Genomic DNA, 20,644 nt, shown 5'->3' with positions numbered 1-20,644 from the left:
TTGAACACATGGAAGGAAATTAGACTCCATCTCTTGAAGAGAACAGTACTGAAGAGTTTGTGGACACATTTTAAAATGACCACAATTGTATTCTAAATCTTTGCAGAGGCGGTGGGCAAATTATTCATGCTTATCATACTATGGTGGTTTAAATAGTGTTTCCCGCAGTGATGTCCACCTGGAATCTCAGTATGTGACATTATTTGGAAATAGAGTCTTTGAAGATGGATTAGTTATGGATCTCAGGATGAGCTCATCTAGCATTTAGGATGAACCCTAAATCCAGTGATGGGGGTCCTTATAAGAAGAGAGGACACAGAGAGACACAGGGAAGAAAGAGGCAGATTTCTACTTAAATTTGCCTTTGGGAAAAAATCCTGTCTTATAACCTAACATCATTGATCTAAAACACTTAAATTTTCTTGAAAGGAGACTAATTTTGAGGGTTATTTATTGTAAAGTAGAGTTTATTTTTTTCTTGACCAAAAGGAAATCATAAACTGCTTTTTCTATGACACAGCTAGTCTCATTGCTGTTCAAAGACATGAAAGAAAAGTCACCTGACTATTATGAATGTCTCAACACATGTGAAGTGGAGCACAGGGTGCTGGATGGCGAGCTGTGGTTCAAGGATAGACTACAAGAGAAATTGAAATAGATAATTTATTACTCACAGGTCCTGGAGGAAGTACCTGGTGTACCTTAAGGGTCTGAATAGGGAAGTTAAGGCAGAGGGCAGACAGAGAAAGAATCAAGACCTGGGGCACATGCCTTTATTAGGATTCGTGGATGGAGTGGTTTGGGGTTCCTGGTCTAAGGCTGATTGATCAATTCAAATAAAAAGCAGGGTTTTGGTAAGCCCCAGGTGGGTCTTATCTAAGGAGCACATAAGGGGAAAGCCCTGGGAGTTAGGCGAGACTGTTGACTGCAAGGACATTTGGGGTATTCATCTCAGGAATGTACATTTACTTGTGACTCTGCTGGCTGTTATCCAGGGCATGTGCCTACATGAGGAGCTAGTGTTGATTCAGGTGACCACAGGCTGCTTAGCCAAACAAAATGGATGCTGAGGCAGCAAAACCATGGGGTAGCTTAGCTAAACTCTTGATACTGAGGGACAGACAGCACAGAAACTCTTTTCCTGAATGAACAACCAACCAGTTTCTGACTTTGAGAGAAGAAAAAGCACTTCGGCCTTAGGAAAGTACTAGATGTCAGAACTGAGGCAAAATTTTAATATGAAGTCATTGAAAGATAATTGGACACCCACAAAGGTACTATGACTCTTCTTCTTGACACTTGGGTAAAATTTACTTGGGAGAGGGAAATGGTTGGGAATATGCATTTAAATTTTACTCTAATTAGATTTAATTTGCTCATTTATAATTTCATGTATGAAAAATGTATTTTGAAAGAATTGGTTTGGTAAGGCAGGTAGGGAAGAGTACTGAAGAGGTTTTGTTTATTTGTTTTACTGTTTTTTGCCTTTGGCAAAAGTTCCACGAGTACTAATTTCATCTGTAAGTGAAAAGTATTTATTATTAGGCCCCAGGCTCACATAAATACAGCAGCAGAAATTCAAGAAACAAAGTAAAATCATTTTGATAGGTTTCAACAGATTTTTCCCCCTAATTCCACTCACATGATTTTATACCCACGAGGTTTAGAACTAAACAAGAATGTCAAGTTTTGGAATTATTTGGGGTGTGAATCTCCCAAATGAAAATTGAGGAAAACATTATTAAAGGCCCATGAGAAAAGTATAATGAGTTTTAAATAGCACAAATGAAACAGTACGCAGGGTCTCACACTGAGAAACAAGATTAGTGAAAATTTAAGTGAACCCTGAACTCAGGAAGTTGAAATTCCTATTTGCGATTTTGTGGCTAACTGCATGGGGGAATGGAATATTATTGATATTAGGACAAGATAAAAGCCAAGTGCAAAACTCAGGATACATGTATCATGATTATCATTACTTGAGTAGTAACATGCATGCACTGAGTACCAACAGTTGAAGGAGCATGTTAATTATATGTTGAAGGAATTTATATGCTACCTGATTGTTTGGCAATATTATGAAACATATTATCTGGGCTTCTCACTGTGCAACATGGCAGAAAAAACAGATCACAGTGTTCTTACGAATGCTGTTTCTGTACTCAGATATATAACCACATCTATATTCATTCCAACACTTCAGGATTCCAAAGTAAAGCAAATGTGCCATTTAAACAATAACAATTGAAGCACCCACACACTGAAGTACACTTATGCAATAACAGCTTCACAAATGGAGAAATGGTGGCTGGGAAAAATGAGTTCTATAGAAACTGAAATATTCAGTTATAAGCCAGAGGATTTTACTTTATTTCTTCCCTATTCCCACCTCCACCAATCACCAAATTTTGTTTGTTTAACAACACTGTATTTTAAAGAGATATTTAGGACATAGGAATAAGAAGACCTAATGAAATATTTAGAGACAATATGGAGAAGGATGAACCAAGAAAAAGAAATTCAGCACTTGGTACTTGCATAGAAGTACATTTCAATAAATGATTTTGGAAGGCATTAATGAGTATAAATAAGTACATGAACAGTGGATGAACTAGGCTGTGTATGATTCTGGTTTGGATGACTGAGGGAAGAAGGGTCAGGCAGGCTATGCCGTAAGTCAAGGGACATAGGAGAAAATATGGGTTTATGTTGAGTTTGAGGTTCCTATTACATTGTTAAATATACTAACAATATATTACATATTATATTAACATCCTTTTTATTATTTTATTGTTTTTATTTTTATATTTATATATTTTTATATATTTTATATATTTATATTTCATTTTCTTGTTAATTATATATTATATTAACATCCTTTTTTGCATATATATATATACATATATATATATATGCAAGTTTTGGTAAAAAGAAAAAAAAGGATGTTCAACCCTAACATTTAACCCCATGGATATTTGTCCCTTGGCGTATTAGAGTAATTTTAGAATATTTGATGAGAATTGTTTACAATTTTTTCATAAATTAGCCAAGAAATAAAATCAAATATCATTCTTTTGAAGATGCACAATAGATATTACTATAGGAATGGCATGAAATAGAACTGACAGTGCTTGAAACCATCATTTCCTAAATAATCACTTCTTGTTGGAAACATTGGAAACTGTAAAAATCGACCTGAGAAAAATTAAAGAAAATGATCCATGTAAAATAAAACTAACACACAGCACAATTTGTTAGTGAGTAAAATATGATTGAAGTTTTAAGCTTCTTGTGAAAATTTAATCTATAAAATTTGAATTGAGAAAATTTGCTTTGGTATATAAAATCAAAATCGAAAGTATAACAATAATATCATATAGTCCAAAAATAATTTTACTGTCTTCATGGTAAAATTTAAACAGAAACAACTGTTCCAGATGAAAATAATTTTAATAAAATACAATTGAAAAAATTGTAATTGACTTGACAGTGCACCAGAAGAAACTGAACAAGAAATCAAATTAACAAAGTTTGCTCTGGAAAATACTTGATTAACAGTAATTCATCTAGGTTAAATCTTTGTGGCTAAGCTTGTTTGTAAAGACAGCCTCAAAACCTCGTTGGGGGTCAATGTGGTGAGGCCAAAACAGTAGAGTCAACACATTCCACTCAGCAGCAGGATGTGGGTGGGATACTCTGGCAACAGAGAGAGAGAGAGAGAGCTCGAGCGCTGAAGTAGAGACCTAGGTCTGGGAGTCTCTACCAAGCATGTGAAAGTTGAAGCCATGGGTATGGATGAGCTCTTCCATGAAAGAAGAGGACAGAGAATGGACCATGGTGTTTAGTGGGCAAATAAAAGGAAGAGCTTTGTGATGTGATGATGAAAAAGAGGATGATGATTACATTTTGTCTCTCAAGCCTACACTCTCCCAGGTAGCAACGTTTAGCATTGGCTTTAGTATTTTTAAACTCTTCTAAGTTATAGCCTTAGAAGACTATATAAATGTGGGATATTATGAAACTGAAATTGTGCATTTCAGAGTGTATGCATAACAATCCATTGTCCTGATGCCCAGCTGTCAACTTAATCATGTGATTCCGACGTATGATATTTTGGACCATATTAAACATCTACTTGTCTCACTTTTATTGTCTGTAAAAAGCAATTTAGTCTGTTTATCTTTTAGTTCTTTGATAGAATAAAGCTCTTCTGGATGCCTGCAAAACATCAGCCAGATTTTATATATCTAAGGCATGTACCACTTCGAAAAGTCCACCTCTTCACAGTGATTCAGATGAGTTGCCTTGGCCTTTTGTGGATAATAAAAGTTTCAAGAGCTGCTATTGTCTTTCCCATGATGGTATGAAACTTCTAAGTCAAGTTTTTTTCTCCTCCTCTGATTTTCTGCTCTATTTGGAAACATATAAAACTGAATTTGGAACAGTAGAGTCATTTTGAACAATTATGGGAAACCATGATGTAAAGTTTAGCAGCTAAAGCTAGTGACTAAGACAGGATTTGAGATTATATATGAATTTCAGTGATTCATATTAGTTTTGCCTCTATCATTCTAAATACTTGAAATGGTTTGAATTAATTGAAGTTGGGTAGAAAAATGTAGACTTTCAAAATGTAACATTAAAGATATACTAGCAAATCTGAAAAACTAGGGGGTTTAAAATTAAATTTTATTAAATATTTCAGAGAAATTTCAAATACTTCCAAAAATATAGTGAATTTGAATAACTATAAGTCAAAATACTATCAGCATAGATAAGAATCGTTTAATGTTCATTTATAATAATGCAAACTATTACTACATCTATTTAAGAAACAGTCAAATATATTTTGTAGGTTTTTCTTTTTTTTCTTTGAGATAGCTTCTTTAAGTGACTCCCTTACTGGGTAAAATCAGAGCTATTATTCTGGGGATGTGGTAAGAAAAGGAAATGAAGAATGCAAAAATACAATGTCTATTATACACGTATGTCTTCAAGTTTCACTTGAATCTCAGTCTAAATTGAAGTTGACTTGTTTCCACCAAAAAACAAAAAGCTACCTCTCCCATTTTTATTTTTTTCCATGTTTTAAATTATTTTATTATTTGCTTCAGGTTTTAGCTCTGGTATTTGTAAGAAAACTGATGGACTTTTTGTTTACGAAACGGGAACTCAGCTGGTTGGATGATTTAATGCCCGAGAGTAAGAAAAAGAAACTAGAAGATGCTGAAAAAGAAGTAAGTCAGAGTGAAATCAGTATCAAAGAGAAGCAAATGGGACACTTGCACAGTAACAGCTCCTTGCAAAACCAAATCATTTTGTTTATCTTTAGTTAGTGATTACTAACAACCACAGGTGGACTATTAATATTTGGAAGATGAATGCTTAAAATCTTAAAGTTGAAACTTGAACACAGATCTTACATGAGAAAACCAAACCCTTGTGAAATATGCAAATACTTTGTACTTCATTATCCAAATTGTGAGCTTTGCTTTTCTATTCCCTCCCTTGTGGATGGCAGAACCTTACTGATGCTTAACTATTTCTGAGTTATGGTCCAGCAATGGTTGCTTTTTGGTTGAATATGTGAGAAGGAATGAAAGAGACAGTATTCTTGTTGATATTTTTCTAAGGAACAAATTTTTAATGGCAAGATTCTAATTCTAATCAAAAGATAAAATTAGTTATTTTTGAAATAGATGAAATGTTTATGATCTGATCTGCTTTCAAAGTGATTTAAGATCGAGTAAATGTAGTTTGAGAAAATTTGGGGATTTAATTATTTCCGTGGACTAACTGATCTATCCTATTCTGCTTCGTGCATTAAGATGATTTGTTTTAAGTTTTATGGCATATCTAAAGTTCATATGTAAGTCTGGGTCTTCTTTGAAGGCTGGTAACCATAATATTTTAAAAATGTGCTTTCTATAAAAACTACAAAGTTTAAATGAAAACAAAAAGTGACCAGTATACCTTTTACTGGAATGATTGAGTCCATAGATTGTAAAACGCAAGAACAACATTTCCATGTGAATAGAAATGAAGATGAAAGAAAATATTTGGTGAGAATTCTTTCCACTTTTCCTTCTTCTACAAGGTGGTCTGTAGATATGCTGTTTCCTGTCTACAGCATAATTTCTCAAACCATGGATATATTCCTCTCTCCTTTGGGGAATTTGTTTGCAAACATTTGAATGGTTCTAGGTTTTACTCAGTTATTAGGTGAAGTCAGATTAGGCCACAAAGTCTGATGAAATTTCTCCTCAGAGGTTTTTACAAATATGGCTATTGAGTATGTGACGGGCAGGCATTCCTTTCTTTTTCCTGTGGCGTCCCATCGCAGACAATGGATTCCCACTTTAGAGATCGATCACGATGATGTATCTTAATTTTGCACAGTTATTTCAATTTCCCCGAATAATGGAGAAGGAATACTTAGAAACATACCTCTAGTAATATTAATACAACATTAAAAATATATAAAATCATTATTTCTTTATTTTTCTGTTTGACATATTCTTATTTAAGTATGAGAGATTTTTAAAAACAATGCCTTAACTAGGATATTTCCTTTTAGGACTTTAGTAAAGGTTTGGCCTCTTCCTCAGATACCATTCAAGAAGGATATGACAGAATTTGGTGTAAATTAAATGTAAATAAGATGGACACTGGAATATAAAAAATCTGCAGGTTTAAATTATCCATACTTGATGTGATTAAGATTATGCACATTGAAGATAATCCTCAAGAAAGTTTAAATTCCAAAGAAGACAATTTTGAATATAAAACTCATTGACCATGTCCCTTCAGTCTTTCTGATAATGAGAATACTATTACGTATACTAAGGCAGTAACTTACAAATGTAATTTTGCTTTATTTTCCTGCTTTGATTTCTTGTTCAAATGTCTCTACTACTTCTATAGAAAAAGTTAACAAGAGCCCCAGCCATATAATCATCCCTTTCATAGCATTCTCTTTAGGCCATATCCATACCATGGAACATTCTTGCCCTTCTAGAACTTTGTAAAATGAAAAATGATATGTACATATAACATATTATGTTTAATATTCTCCCCTTTTGTCATTTAAGGAAAATTTTAGATTCTCCCTTTATATGTCTATGAAATAGGGGAGAACAAATTTGATAGTAATCATAACTTTATTTGCATCTGCCGTTTCCTTTGCCTAAAACTACTCCTGACACTTCATATGTATAGTATATGTATGTGTGCTAGATGTCCATTTTGAAGTTTATTAATCTCAGATAGGCAGAGATCCTATTCAATAAGCTTCTAAATTTTTTCTGTCATAGATCCACTGTACTCCAGTGGGTGTTTACTGTTTTCTGATTATGAAGATACATATTTTAGAAGTAATCAAATATTACTAGATCTCCTAGAATTCATGTTTTCCAAAAGGATGCAAAAATAAAGACTTATTGAGGCAAATTTACCACTGTATCCTTCAGATCTGAATATCCGAAAAAGTAGGGGAAAATGCCTTGCAATACCTTAATCAGGAAGATGTATAGACCTTTAAAATCTGAAATAGATTAATGTCATGATGCTTGTGTGTGAATCTCAGTACATGGAAAGAAACAAGAGAATCAATAATACAATGAAAACACAATTCATTACTGAACATTTAAATATAGTCCCTACGAGTGCAAAGAAAGATTATTCTCCATACGACAACTGGAGAAAGAAGAGGAAGTTTAAAGATGTTCACTTTCTAACTTGGAATTAGTTACTAAAAGTGTATGATCAGTATAGCAAACTGGAAGATTTAAGAAGGATTGCACTAGAACTTAAATTCTGGTTGGTTTTCCTTTTGGTCACGCAGATCTCAGTATTTCATTTTCTTGAGGCTATGGACTCCACTGATGGATGTGATCTTCTTACTGTGGCATCTTATACCAAGGCCCAGTCTTCTAAGAAATTGTGCATTCGGGTGGTAAATGGACAAGTTCTCCAGAAATGCAGCATTTCTGCAATTGCTCAAATTAATTGAGTAACTTTGATTGTGATCTGGAAAGATGGTAAATAGCAGAAAATGTTCAGCTCCATGAGACTCGAATTTAAAGTAGGCTCACCTCTTGTCCTTTCGATGATAGTTACAAGCTTGTACCTTTATCTTCCAGGGTTTTCTTATCAGTAGCCCGCTTCTGGTCTTATGGCATTGAGAAAACATTAGTTTGACCTTAAAATTCAATAATGAGTTAAGCAGAATAAATAGCTACACAGGCCAGTCCAAGGTCGCAGAGCTTCTGTTCCAAATTTTCATGTACTTCATGCATATGCATATGCATATGCTTCAGTTTTTAGAAAGAAAGGATTATAATCAGGATAGAAATGAATATTGGAACCCTGACATTTTGCACATTGCTCTGTGTAAAGGGAAGACTGCAGAATCAAATTCTGGATGTCCAAATGTGCTCAGAGTACCAACATGCCTTCCTTCCTACTTAAATATTCTCTAGGACATTGTACACATTTGACAAAAGGGCGGCTGTTAAAAGCAGAAAGCCCCAGCAGAACGTTTGCTCCTGGGTGGGGAGGGGGTAGAAGGCAGTTAATGTTAGATAAATCCTGGAAATTCAGCTTTGGGCAGTGATCATGATATTGACACTTCTTGGTTTACAGGAGGTTCACTCTAACATATAATGCTATGGAAAAAAACAAAAAGAGGCAAGTGAGACTTGTGATCTGTATGAAGAAGGATCATGAGCAAGGCCAAGAAGATGCAAAAGCAAACTAAGAACAAGTGCAATTAATGCAATTCAACAAATTACAGAGCAGGTCTTACTGCTTAGAAAGATGAGAATTGGTTGTGGATTGGGGAAGCATGGCCTAATTATTACACAGGCAAATGTTATTTCTGATTGAATCTTAGAGTAAGGTGAGCATATTCTTCGTCAAGCAGTGATTTTCAAAGTGTAGTTCTAGGACCTCTGCTGCATCTGCCAACACCTGGCAACTTGTTAGAAATGCAAATTCTTAGATCACATTCCAGACCTATTGAATCAAAGCTCTGCAGATAGGCCCAGAAATCTGTGTTAAGGAGACCTCCAGGTCCTTCTGATGCATGCTAAAATTTGAAATAAAACCTTTTCTAAAACTATAATGTCTGTATCTCCAGAATATAATCTTCTAAATCCAAGTTTACTGTATCAAAAGTTGTGTTTTATAATAACTTAGATAAGTCACTTAGAGATATTGAATCAAATATTCTGATAAAAACATGTCGCATCCAATTATTTATATGAATTCTGTATAGACTCCTCCTCCTCCCCATTTTTCCTTTTTAGCTTTCATTGTTAAAGTGAGTAGTTGTATGTACTGGTTCTTCTATTGGAAATTTTAATACATACCTCTTAGACACATCACATTTTATGGCTTTCAGAGTACTGTGGGGGGGTGTGGGTGTGTGTTGAACATTTGCAGCATTATCTGTTATATTAGTAATTAAAGAAGAAAGTGGTCTGAGTTCTATAGACTTTGTTTTCCTCTTGGATAAAATAAAGGGGTCAAACTTGATTGCTGAAGTCCCTTCCATTTTTTAAGATCTATGAATTCTAAAATTGCTGAATATTTTCTGTAATACTCTAACCATCTTTGTGAACGGTTAGAATATTACTTGGCTCTCTGCTGTTGCTCTTACTTTGAGCTATTTGAGGGTTCCTACATAGATACAGATTTTACCTCAGACGTGGATATAGTAACAGATGCTACCTATTTCACTAAAGGTAGAGCCTTTGTCATGATATATGAATGATTTTGTATGCTATCACAAAATATAATTCAGATCCATACTTCCTACTAATCCAAACACACCACAGTTTTTTAAAAAGACAGCATTTATTTATTTGAGAGAGAGAACGCGCGTGCAAGAGAGAGCAGTGGCGGGGAGGGGCAGAGAGAGAGGGAGAAGTGGACACCCCACTGAGCAGGGAGCCCGACACAATGCTCATCCCAGGACTCTGGGATCATGACCTGAGCAGAAAGGCAGACACTTAACTGACTGAGCCACCCAGGTGCCCCGAAACACACCACAAAGTAACTCCAATTTTATTTTTCACTTACTATAGGCCTTTGGCTCTAGCCAGGCTAGTTGTTATTGTCATATTTATTTCTACTTTTTATTCTTAGCCTACATTGTTTCTAGAGTTTCTTCCTTTCTTCTACCAAACTTATCAAATAAGACTGGCTCAGATACTACTTCCTCTCTTCCTGTATTTTGTCCAGTGATCTTTCTCATCATCTGAGAGTACAGTGTGTGTCTTTTCATTGTTCTGTCACCAGTACCTAGCAGAATACTTCATGTAGATTATGCCTAATACATGTTTGATAAATGGATTCATGAGTAGCTCCTGGATTATTCGCTGTGTGCCTAGCACATAATGCATGCTGAGTGTTTTGAGTTGTTTTTTGATTAGATTTTCTTTTTAAAGCCTCAATTTTCCTACCTTTTGTAGAGATAGCATTAACTAGCCTTCGCTTATGTAGTATATGAAAAATGCTTTGACTATTTAATTAAAAGATGGCATTCACATCACAGCCTGAGTAGTCCTCTAGTCAAATTGGTGAAAGCCTTCTCATGTTCTTGGTAAACTCAGATGCTCATCCTTTAACATCTTCACCACGTCGTAGAACTCAGCGTATTTTTGACAGACCCCCGTGTAAATGAAGTGCTATGTGGAACTCGTTTTAAGGTACTGCTGACTTATAAACTGATGGATACCCAGTGAGCTTTGAGCTCTCACTCTCTCTTCCTGTATGATTGAGATAAACTGGGTTGTCATTGTCGTGACGGCCAATGCCTGATTTGACTGTTCCTCCCCAGAAAGTCTCAAATTTTTGGCTTCCTCACAGTGCTGCCTGGGATGCAGCCGGCCCTCCATCCCCGAGCTCTGGGGCCCACCCAGCTCCCTTCTGGCACTGAAGGCAGCGGCGGCTCTGCCACCCTTCTCCTCAGATAAGCATGGCTTGGAAATGCTATCTTTAGAGGTGATGAGTTTTTGTTTGGATAGAATTATGACTAGTATAAAGCCCACACATGCTAACAAGCCACAGAGTGCAAAATAATTATTGAAAGCAATTTGAGAGAAAAGTGGAAAATCATCTGAGGAAAAAACAAAATTGTTCCCAAAGCTTTGGTCCAATTTTTTGCTGTTACATTGAATCTTGAGCCTTAGTTCTCTGCTGCCAGGTCACCTAAGCATTGATGGCACTGTTCTCTGTCTCCCTCTCTCTCTCTCTTTTTAATTTTACTCTTTATTAAGCCTTTCTACATGCCTTCTTAACGTTTTGTTCCAAGTTAGTCAGAAAACGTATTATATACCAAGCTTACCTTCCAGTGGACAACTGAGAAAAGAATTGCATTTTGCTTGTATCTTGGTTTTACTTAAATAGCATTTGGGATCACTGAATGTTTTCTCTTTATGTCCCTCCATGTGTATTAAGGTAATGTTTTCTCTAGAAAAAGTAAGCTTTTTTACCTGAGAGAATACATATGCTCAGTCCATTGCCTCAATGTTGCGCATATAAGTTAATATGACATATGTATTATGTTCCATATGTAGTGACTAACCCATTTGCAAGGCATGCCCTATTCCAGGCTGCAGATTAGCTTTGATCAAATGCTAAAATGTGTAATTTCAAACCAATGGTACTGTCTACTTCTTTTTAATTAGTTTTAATAGTTCTGCCAATGACAAGAGAAATAGGCATAATATACATGTAATAAAGTATATCATCTCTTAAAAGAAAAAAATATTCTTTTTTTTTAAAGATTTTATTTATTTATTTGAGACAGAGAGAGAGCACATGAGAGGGGGGTGGGTCAGAGGGAGAAGCAGACTCCCTGCCGAGCAGGGAGCCTGATGTGGGACTTGATCCAGGGACTCCAGGATCATGACCTGAGCCGAAGGCAGTTGCTTAACCAACTGAGCCACCCAGGTGCCCGAAAAAAATATTCTTGAAGAACAACAGAGAAAGAGAATAGGATTAGTTCCTGTAATGTAAAAGGGTAACAGACAGGTGCCATTAATTCCACAGAGTATAAATGTAATAAAGGGTTTGTGGTTGGCCACGGCAGGAACTTATAAGCAAAGAAGTAGCAGAATCATGCAGTTCCCTGACTTCTCCATTATTACCCAGCATAAGCTGGGCATAGGTATCTGTATGCAGCATGGTTAAGGTCCCAGCAGAGGGGAGCCTGCCTTGGTCAGTAGGTTGGATGTGTACAGAGAGCACTCCAAGACTGAAAATGAGAGCTGCCCCCACATTACATTTTATATTTGTAGGTTAGCTGAACAGGCTCTAGAAAACACTGTTTCTTTAAGTAACAAGAAATACGGCAAGGACTCTTCAGAGATAGCATGCAAGGTGAGGCCAAGGTCTGGATGGTGGTAGGAATGGCCTTGCCTGCCAGAAATGACATCATCCAAAGGTCATGTCTTCCTGGAAGCTGATTTAGCTCAGCCAAGCTCCTGCTAAGCTACTAAAAGAGGGATGAGCCTCCAGGGTCATCCTATTTTCTCTAGCTCTTCATCTCTAACTTAAAAGTTCCATTTCCAGTATTACGCATCCATAAAAAAGGAATAAGATCTTGCCATTAGCAACAATACAGATGCACCTAGAGGGTAGTATGCTGAGTGAAATGTCAGACTAAGAAAGACAGATGCCATATGATTTCACTCATACGTGGAATCTAAAAAACAAGACAAATGAATAAACAAACAAAAAGCAGAATCAGAACTATAAATACAGAGAACAAACTGATGGTTGCCAGAGGGAAGGGGCGTTGAGGGGGGGATGAGGAAATTCGTGAAAGGGAGTGGGAGATACAGGCTCTTGGTTATGGAATGAATAATTCACGGAATAAAAGGCACCACATAGGGAATATAGTCAATGGTATTGTAATAGTGTTGTGTGGTGACAGATGGTAGCTACACTTGTGGGCATAGCATAACATATAGAGATGTTGAATCACTATGTGTACACCTGAAACTTCTGTAGCCTTGTGTTTCAGCTATACTCAAATAAAAAAAAAACAACAAAATAAATAAAATTCCATTTCTGGAGTTAGAACTAATGATTCTAACACTTTTAAATGGCCCCAAGTAGTTCTCTGAACTTGAGCATTGCTAATTGACTCATTTGAAAATAAATGCATTATGTAGGAGCTATAATCTATAGATAACTAAAATTTTTTTGGTGCATGGAAAAAGTTGGTAACATTATTGAAAACTAAACCAGGATATTTCCATATGGTAGGATAAGATTTTCCTTATCCTAAAGATATGGTTTTAAAGTGTTATATATGAAGAAATGAATATATGAAGCATTTCTACCTTTCAGGGAAGGGTAGGATATTGTCGTTGTAAGAAGAAATCTGAGGCATAAAACAAAAGCTTAAGATGTGTCTAGTGGAAAGCACACCTGGGTTCTGGTCCATACAGAAAGGTATCTTCTCCTGTCTCGGAAAAACTCTCTAGACCACTTATTCTCAAAGTGTAGTCCTTAGACCAGCATAATCAGCATCACCTGGAAACTTACTAGAAATGTAAATTCTTGGGCCCTACTCCAGACCTACTGAATCAGAGGCTCTGGAGGTGGGGCTGAGCGGTCTGCGTTTTTTTAAAGCCCTCTAGGTGATTTTGATGTAAAGTAAAGTTTGAGAACCGCTGCTCTAAATATACCCCTCATTCCCTTCTAACAGAACATTCTGGGATTGTAACTTAAACTTTATAACAATGAAAACAATTACATTGCCCATACGTTTTTTCCCTTTAAAATTTGGATTTTTTTTTTAAATCTGCTTGGAAATTAACCACGTTTTACATTGAGTGACATGAAGGAGATTGTTGTTAGCATTTAAATTACTTTGTGGTATGAGACTCTCATTAATTACTTATGTTCTTGGTAGCTGGTGCTTTCTTGAAAGGACCTGTGCTAGCATTAATAAATGCAAACAAAGTGGAAGGTCCTGAGGTTAATGAGATAGTGAAACATTAATCTGTGTTTCTTCTTTAATGTAAAATGGAGGCTCATCAGGTTCACTTTGTATATTTTACATTTGTCTTTCCAGGAAGAACAAAGTATGCTAGCTATGGAAGATGAGGGCACGGTGCAGCTCCCATTGGAAGGGCACTATAGGTAGGTAAGATACACATGTAAAAGCTTTGAGTCACGGAACATGTGCTTATATACTTAAGAATTTCCTACTGTGTGGATTCCTACAAAGGTTTGTTGGAGCTGTGTTAGAGTAGAAAGAACTGAAACTAGGAATTAGATTACCCTGTCCCTAGTACTAAGTTCTGATACTAATAACTGTGTGAGTATAGCCAAGTAACTTAAAATGAAGGGGGGGGGAGGGCGGTGGGAAACTGTTGTCCGTAGTCTTTTCTTCTCATATTTTCTACTGTATACCAAAGCTCTCTTTCATAACCTCTAAAAGTAGCAATTGAAGACGGGTTGAGATTCAATGCCAGGATGAATAAGCTAGGTATTCACTGAGTTGATCCCAGATAAATGCTTGAACTCTGGGAGGTTACCCCTAAAATATGGCACTTCCAAAGAGATGATCTATTTCCTGAGTAGAAGGATTCAGTTGCACCAGTCATTTTAGGAAATATTTATGTAACTCTCCAAAACATGCTGATCTTCTTTAGGCACAAAGACATAGCGAAAGAATGCAAATTCCTATGCGTTATAATAAAGACTTATGAAAGTATTTGGCCAAAAATTGTATGTATGAATATTATATAAATATATATATGTGTGTATATATATATATATACACACATATATATATATGGTCTCAAAGTGCTTAAGGATAATTTAAGGCCATGCCAGTAAAAAAAAAGGAGAGAAAACTTTTCTCTGAGGAGGAAATTTATCATAGTATTGACAAAAAAATTGGAATCTTCTAGATCTTCAGAGTCTGCTATAAAACCACATTCCCTAGGTTTTTAAAATATAATTATCTACCATGAAATCATGGGAAGTCATTTTATCTTTTTTTAGTAATATTTAAGTCTTAGAATGCTGTTGATTGTTTCCTCAAATCAATATATTTCCACGTGTATGTTGTAGAAACTTAGTCTCATGTGGTACCCCTCCTGAAGGGATTTTTTGGTTAGACACATTTCCATACTGCATTCCAGTTTGGAGATTCACAACGCATGCTGGAATATTAAAGAACCTAAGGGGTACTGTATTTTTTTTTTAAGTTTAATTTTATTTAATCCAGCATTTTCTAAACTCTTTTGCTTTCAAGACTCTTTGTCATATAATATCATGAAAAACATGTATTCATATAATATTCTTTTGGAAACTGGTTGATCTCATGCTTTGAGTCACTAAGGGCTGCTGGATTTGAGGAACTAAAGAACGTGTGTCCAAACTGGGAAAGGAGGGAACCTGTGAGACCCAAGGTTTTGCCCCCGACCTTTGGTGTTCCTCTGAAAAGTCTAATTTGTTGCCCTCTGTGAACAACCACCAATGAGGGTCATGTGAGGTCAGCCTAGGATTTCTCTAGAACATGGTTTTTTTACACCGCAGGCTATCTTTTCCACGAGTAGTAAGAAGAGTGCTGTTTTCTCACTAGAAACTTTCTTTGACTTGGCCTGTGATTTATCTCTGCTGCTATTTGGTTGTGTTTCTAGCCCTGGGAATATTTTAGAGAGTTCTGAATGTCACCTATAATTGGTGCCATTTTAAAATGCTAGAAAAGCACCCAGCATTGTACATGTCCTGATATTGGAAAGACTTCTGCCAAATACACAGACTGCCTTCATTTATTCAACAAATATTTGTTGAGTGGGTACCAAGTGTCAGGCCCTGTTTGAGTCTTGGGGTATCAGTCGCAGACAAATGGTCAAGAAATCTCGTCCTCATAAAATTTATGTTCGAGTAGAATAGACAGAGGTAGGGGAGGCAGAAAATAAACAAATGAATAAGTAACAGACTATAGTACTTTGGATGGTAAAAAGTGCAATGAAAACAAAAAGCAAAAAAGGATGAGGGTATTCTGAGGGGATGGAAACAGAAATTTTATATAGAGTAGTCGGCAAAGGTCTCTCTGAGTAAGCGACATTTAAACAAAGGAGGAAAAGAGTTGTACCATGTAAAGGAGCATTATGGGCAGAAGGAAGAACAAGTACAAGGCCCCGAGGCAGTAGCAAGCCTGTAGTATTCCAGAACAGTCAGGAGACCATTGCATTGTGGCTAGACAGGAAGGAGCCAGGGGTGTAATGGCAGGAGACCAAGCTGGAGGGTGAGGGAAGGGTCAGAGCCTATGGTCCATCTACCAGGCTCTTTCTGAGCGAGTGAGAGCCACTGTCAAGGCTGAGAGTTATGAATGTTGGGGCAAGAGGCTAAGCCGTGAACACGCAGAACCCCATCTCTGTAATTTGAAATGAATTAGGAAACAGTAGCCAAAACCAGTTTCTATATAACTAGAATCTTTGATTTTGATTTTGATTTTTCACAGATTTTTTAAAGTAATTATGAGAATACTCCTTATTTTATAACTATCAAAAAATACAGGCACAAGACTGTCCTATATTTAGTATCTATTTCTAGACAACCGCAGTTACTTATTTAATTTTTTAATTTCATTTTGGGTAAACTATCTAGAGATGATCCATCTGTGATCAATATTTCTGATGAAATGTCAAAGACTGCCTTGTGGAGGAACCTTCTGATGACTGCCGATAACTCAAAAGATAAGGAGTCAAGCTTTCCTTCTAAAAGGTTTGAATTCCAACGTAATGTGAATTTATACTGACCCCAGTCATTTTTTGACATAAGAATCTGTTAGCAAAAGAATAGTATTGGTTTCCATTGAATTTAGGTCTAATATATTTCAGAAAGTTCTTTTAAAAGTAGGTAGAAATTGTAATTGGCACATCTGTTGGTTTGTTTTTCAACATCTCCCTTTCAAATTAAAAGCTCATTCCAAAACTATGACAGTGGGGAGAAACAGTGCTATAAATGAGTCCTGATGCATGGCATTTTTGGACATTCATTTGGCCTACTCTTTTGCAGTAAGATTCCATTATATTCCCTCATCACCCACTTTCCAGGACCCTCTTAGATGTCTGATCACATTTTGCGCTCCCCCATTGTCCTTTCTGAAACCTCATATGCACATGCAATGGTGATTTCGTATTTAGTGTATTTCCAGGTCCCTATTCCAACCCCCTGAAAATCTTCCCTAACTTCCTTATTCTGAAACTTTTGGCTCCAGAAAGTTCTATGCATTCTTATTTCTCTGTATACAAACATTACAAACAACTCCCATAGTTGCTAAGTTTTAAATGCATGCTGGGGGAAGAGTGTGTCCTTAAATATAAAGAGTCATCACAGGATTCCATTGAATTTTCCAGAATTTATAAATAAGAGTTCAAACCATCCAGTCTTCTTAGATGCTGATCTGAAGAAAAATCTCTATGTTATGCTAATAGCTCTTCTTATTAAAGAGTGATTGAGGGATTTGGGACAGTGTTTAATTATTAACTTCCTTTATTTTCATGACCTTAAATTAACTTTTTCTACTTAATTTTTATATTACATTTTTGTCATAAGCTCCCCTTCCTAATCACTCTAGAAGCTGATTCCCCAAAGGTAAGACCCTCTCCCTCAAACCTATTCCTTGGTTGTATTTCCTTATGTTAAATGGTGTCTTCTAGAAACCTGGTCAGCCTATGTTCTCTGTGTGAGTTTTGGGGAGGCAAAAGGCATGGAGAGTCTTGGGCTTAGATTCAGTATTGGACTGAGTGTTTATGGTATTCCTATAACTACTCAGCTCTTTAAGAAGGTTTGAAGCTTGAGTGAACTTTTTTCTCCACATGACTTGTACAAATGCATCATATATGAATCAACAAATCTCACAGAACTGTATTAGTAATGACATCAAATTTCTATATTGGAAAAAAGAAAATTTTATCCTTTGAATTAAGAAATTGCAAAGCTGGGAGCTTCCATTTATGCACCACATGCTTCCAAACCTGTAAGCTTTATCTGGCTTCATGAGAAATGTTTGGAAACATGGGCTCGGAAAAGATGCTACATTAGACTTACAGACTATCTCTTGTTGCTGGTTTTTGTCACCCCAAAATGGCATGCTGCTTCTGTGTCATCTCTATCCCAAAAAGACAAACACTGGATATGCAGAGTCTTCATCCCAGAAAGCTGGGGATTAGTCATCTCTCTCTCTCTCTCTTTCTCTCCTCCCCTCCCCACAACTACCTCTAACACACCAGAGGTTAATATAATTTACACAGTCAGCTCCCTCAAAGACTTCTGATTGATGTTTTCTGTCTTTAACATGGCTTTAAAATCTTCATGCATTTCTTTGCTTGGCTCAAGCAGAAGTAATATCTTATTCTAAAACATGCTTTATCTTCCTTTCCCAAAGATCCCTGCTACAGTCTGATAGAGTCATCCTCACAGTAACTGTTTTGGTAGAAGTCTTGGAAGAAAATCAGAGTTATGAGAAGGGTAATTGCTCAAACGCATTGGAATATGTGCTTGTGGACTCTTTCACATTAAAAATATGGCATTTCTCTGATTTTTTTTTTAAATGGGAACTCCAGGTTTATGAGCCCAAAATAAAATGCCAGCCATGGGAATATGTGGAAAATTTGAGGCAACTGAACTTACAGATTACTTTTCTTCCTGCACTAAATGGATCCAGAGTACAAACACTTTCTCTGTTTTTCTTTGGTTCAAGCAAAAAATTTTATGTCATGGTATTTTAGGTACTCCTTAAAGTAAAGGCAAGTGAAGCTTTTCATCAGAAAAACCTAGCTGTTTTAAAACAACTTAATGGGCTTTAATCAGGTCCAGTTTTAATTAGGACCATCCTTTATATTTTGATATAACCACTTGTTTCTTATTCTTTGAACGTATGTTACCACTAACACAAGATTCAAACTATTGTGAATGAAAGTTTACCCTTAGATGTGATAAAATCTGTAGATTTCCATGTGAAAATATCTCTTGGTTCATGGCTAATGTCTCTTATCTTCATAACAGTAGAAACTGGCAGAAACAGTGTGGCTTCCAGAAATCCTAAAACCACCCATACCAATGACAATACCCTCCCAAAGCCATTGCTTTCTCATGGTGTGTCTGTCGAAGGCATTGAAGTGTGATGACCAGGAACTCTAAAAATTCTGTGCCTGCTAGAGTATCTGTTGGCAAACAAAACAAACAAAAAAACCAAAAACCTAGAGACCCAGGTTACCGGGGTCTATATCTCTTGAGACCTAAGCTAGCTTCCTGGCAGTTTTTGACCCCCCACCCACCCTGTTCTTCATCCTGCCCTTGTTATTGGTCCTGCATATGCCTATCAGAGTATCAGAGAAGCCTAGATATTTTTCCTTAGTGGAGTTTGGAATAGCAGTTGTATTTTCTCCATCATTTCATTCACTTCTCATTGCTAAAAATGTTTTATCCAGTCTGACTGAAAGAAGGATCTAAGAAACTAATTGCAAATTTGACCACATTGGTAGGATGTCTAATTTGATCCTTATTCAACAGTGCAATGCATACATGTGACAAGCTTCTCTGTGGCTTACTGAATTGGATTGGCAGAAATAGGTCTCATTAAAACCACATTGCATCAGAATAGGTGAGCAACTGCTATGTTTTATAAAACTGACACCCAAGATGGACATTTCTTGGGAAGGTAGCCTGCAGCATTGGGAAAAACAGCACTTGATTTTGCCCTGGTGGCAGAGGTTAGGCTCTGGGGCCACCTTCTCTGCTCCCCTCTGGCTACCCACTCCCACCACCTTCTTATATCCCAGATTCTCCTTCTTTGCCCTGATTTCCTAGGCCTATGCCCTCTCATGACTGGTAAATGTTGTTCATAACAACTATTTTGGATGTTCGAAACATAACAGTTTCATAGATCGCTTGGCAGCATGAAGGTAGCGGGTCATGTTCTGCTCTCTCCTGAAATATTATTTCCTTCTATTTTAAATTATAACTCCTCAAAGGGTGGGGCGCTGTCTCATCTACCTTGTATCCCTTGGAGTACCTAGCATACAACAGATAGGTAATATATGTCTATTAAAGTTGATATCACAGATATGATACATATTTAATAAGTATATGTAATATGTTTATTACAGTGAAAGTTTAGAATTGATTGGAATCCTGAAAAATGAATGTAACAAGGAATAAAGAGAGTAATAGCCATACAGTAAGAAGATAGGTTCAAGTCAATAGGATTTTTCATAGACGTCCTGGTTATAAAATTTCTGCTTCGTAGTTTGTTGAAATCTAATCTGATACCCAAACCACTGGTTTTAAAGAGGCGGAAAACCCCCCGATCATTTCACTGGTTATTGTTTTGTAACCAAACAACCAGTATGACCAAAGCAGGACATCGGGAGGAAGCACACCTGTGAGTTAAGTCAACATTCTGAATCCTGTCACTGCTTGGTGACTAATAGTGCCATTGGGAATGTGCTGGTCTCTAAAAAGGTGGTGGAGCAGAGCATCATGCACACAGGAACTGGGCCTGTGTTGAGAGACCTGTATGTCTCCGTCCCTGCCATCTCCTACAGAGACGATCTTTTATTCTAGCTTCCTTGTAACTGAGAATACCAGCCTCAGAATTCTG

General features: G+C 36.5%; 1 protein-coding gene across 6 annotated transcripts in view; it reads left to right on the top strand.

The window, feature by feature from the left end:
- The window catches only part of SLC4A10 (solute carrier family 4 member 10), a 306,454-nt gene that overhangs the window by 281,936 nt on the left and 3,874 nt on the right, over nt 1-20,644 (top strand). For 5 of the 6 annotated variants that reach the window (XM_073883384.1, XM_073883388.1, XM_073883375.1 and 2 more), the window contains 5 exons: nt 4,188-4,361; nt 5,115-5,237; nt 14,093-14,160; nt 16,645-16,761; nt 17,596-17,634. In XM_073883384.1, coding sequence (XP_073739485.1) covers nt 4,188-4,361; nt 5,115-5,237; nt 14,093-14,160; nt 16,645-16,761; nt 17,596-17,608 — 495 coding nt within the window. In that variant the 3' untranslated portion in view covers nt 17,609-17,634. The remainder of the gene's footprint in view (nt 1-4,187; nt 4,362-5,114; nt 5,238-14,092; nt 14,161-16,644; nt 16,762-17,595; nt 17,635-20,644) is intronic. The other variant, XM_073883379.1, reaches the window with a different exon arrangement.

Source organism: Callorhinus ursinus, unplaced genomic scaffold (genome assembly GCF_003265705.2).
Source record: "Callorhinus ursinus isolate GAN/ISIS: 27379988/994484 unplaced genomic scaffold, GSC_fseal_2.0 scaffold2, whole genome shotgun sequence".
In the NCBI taxonomy this organism is placed as follows: domain Eukaryota; kingdom Metazoa; phylum Chordata; class Mammalia; order Carnivora; family Otariidae; genus Callorhinus; species Callorhinus ursinus.
The sequence above is the reverse complement of the archived record's forward strand: the minus strand, read 5'-3'. Positions and strand labels throughout refer to the sequence as shown.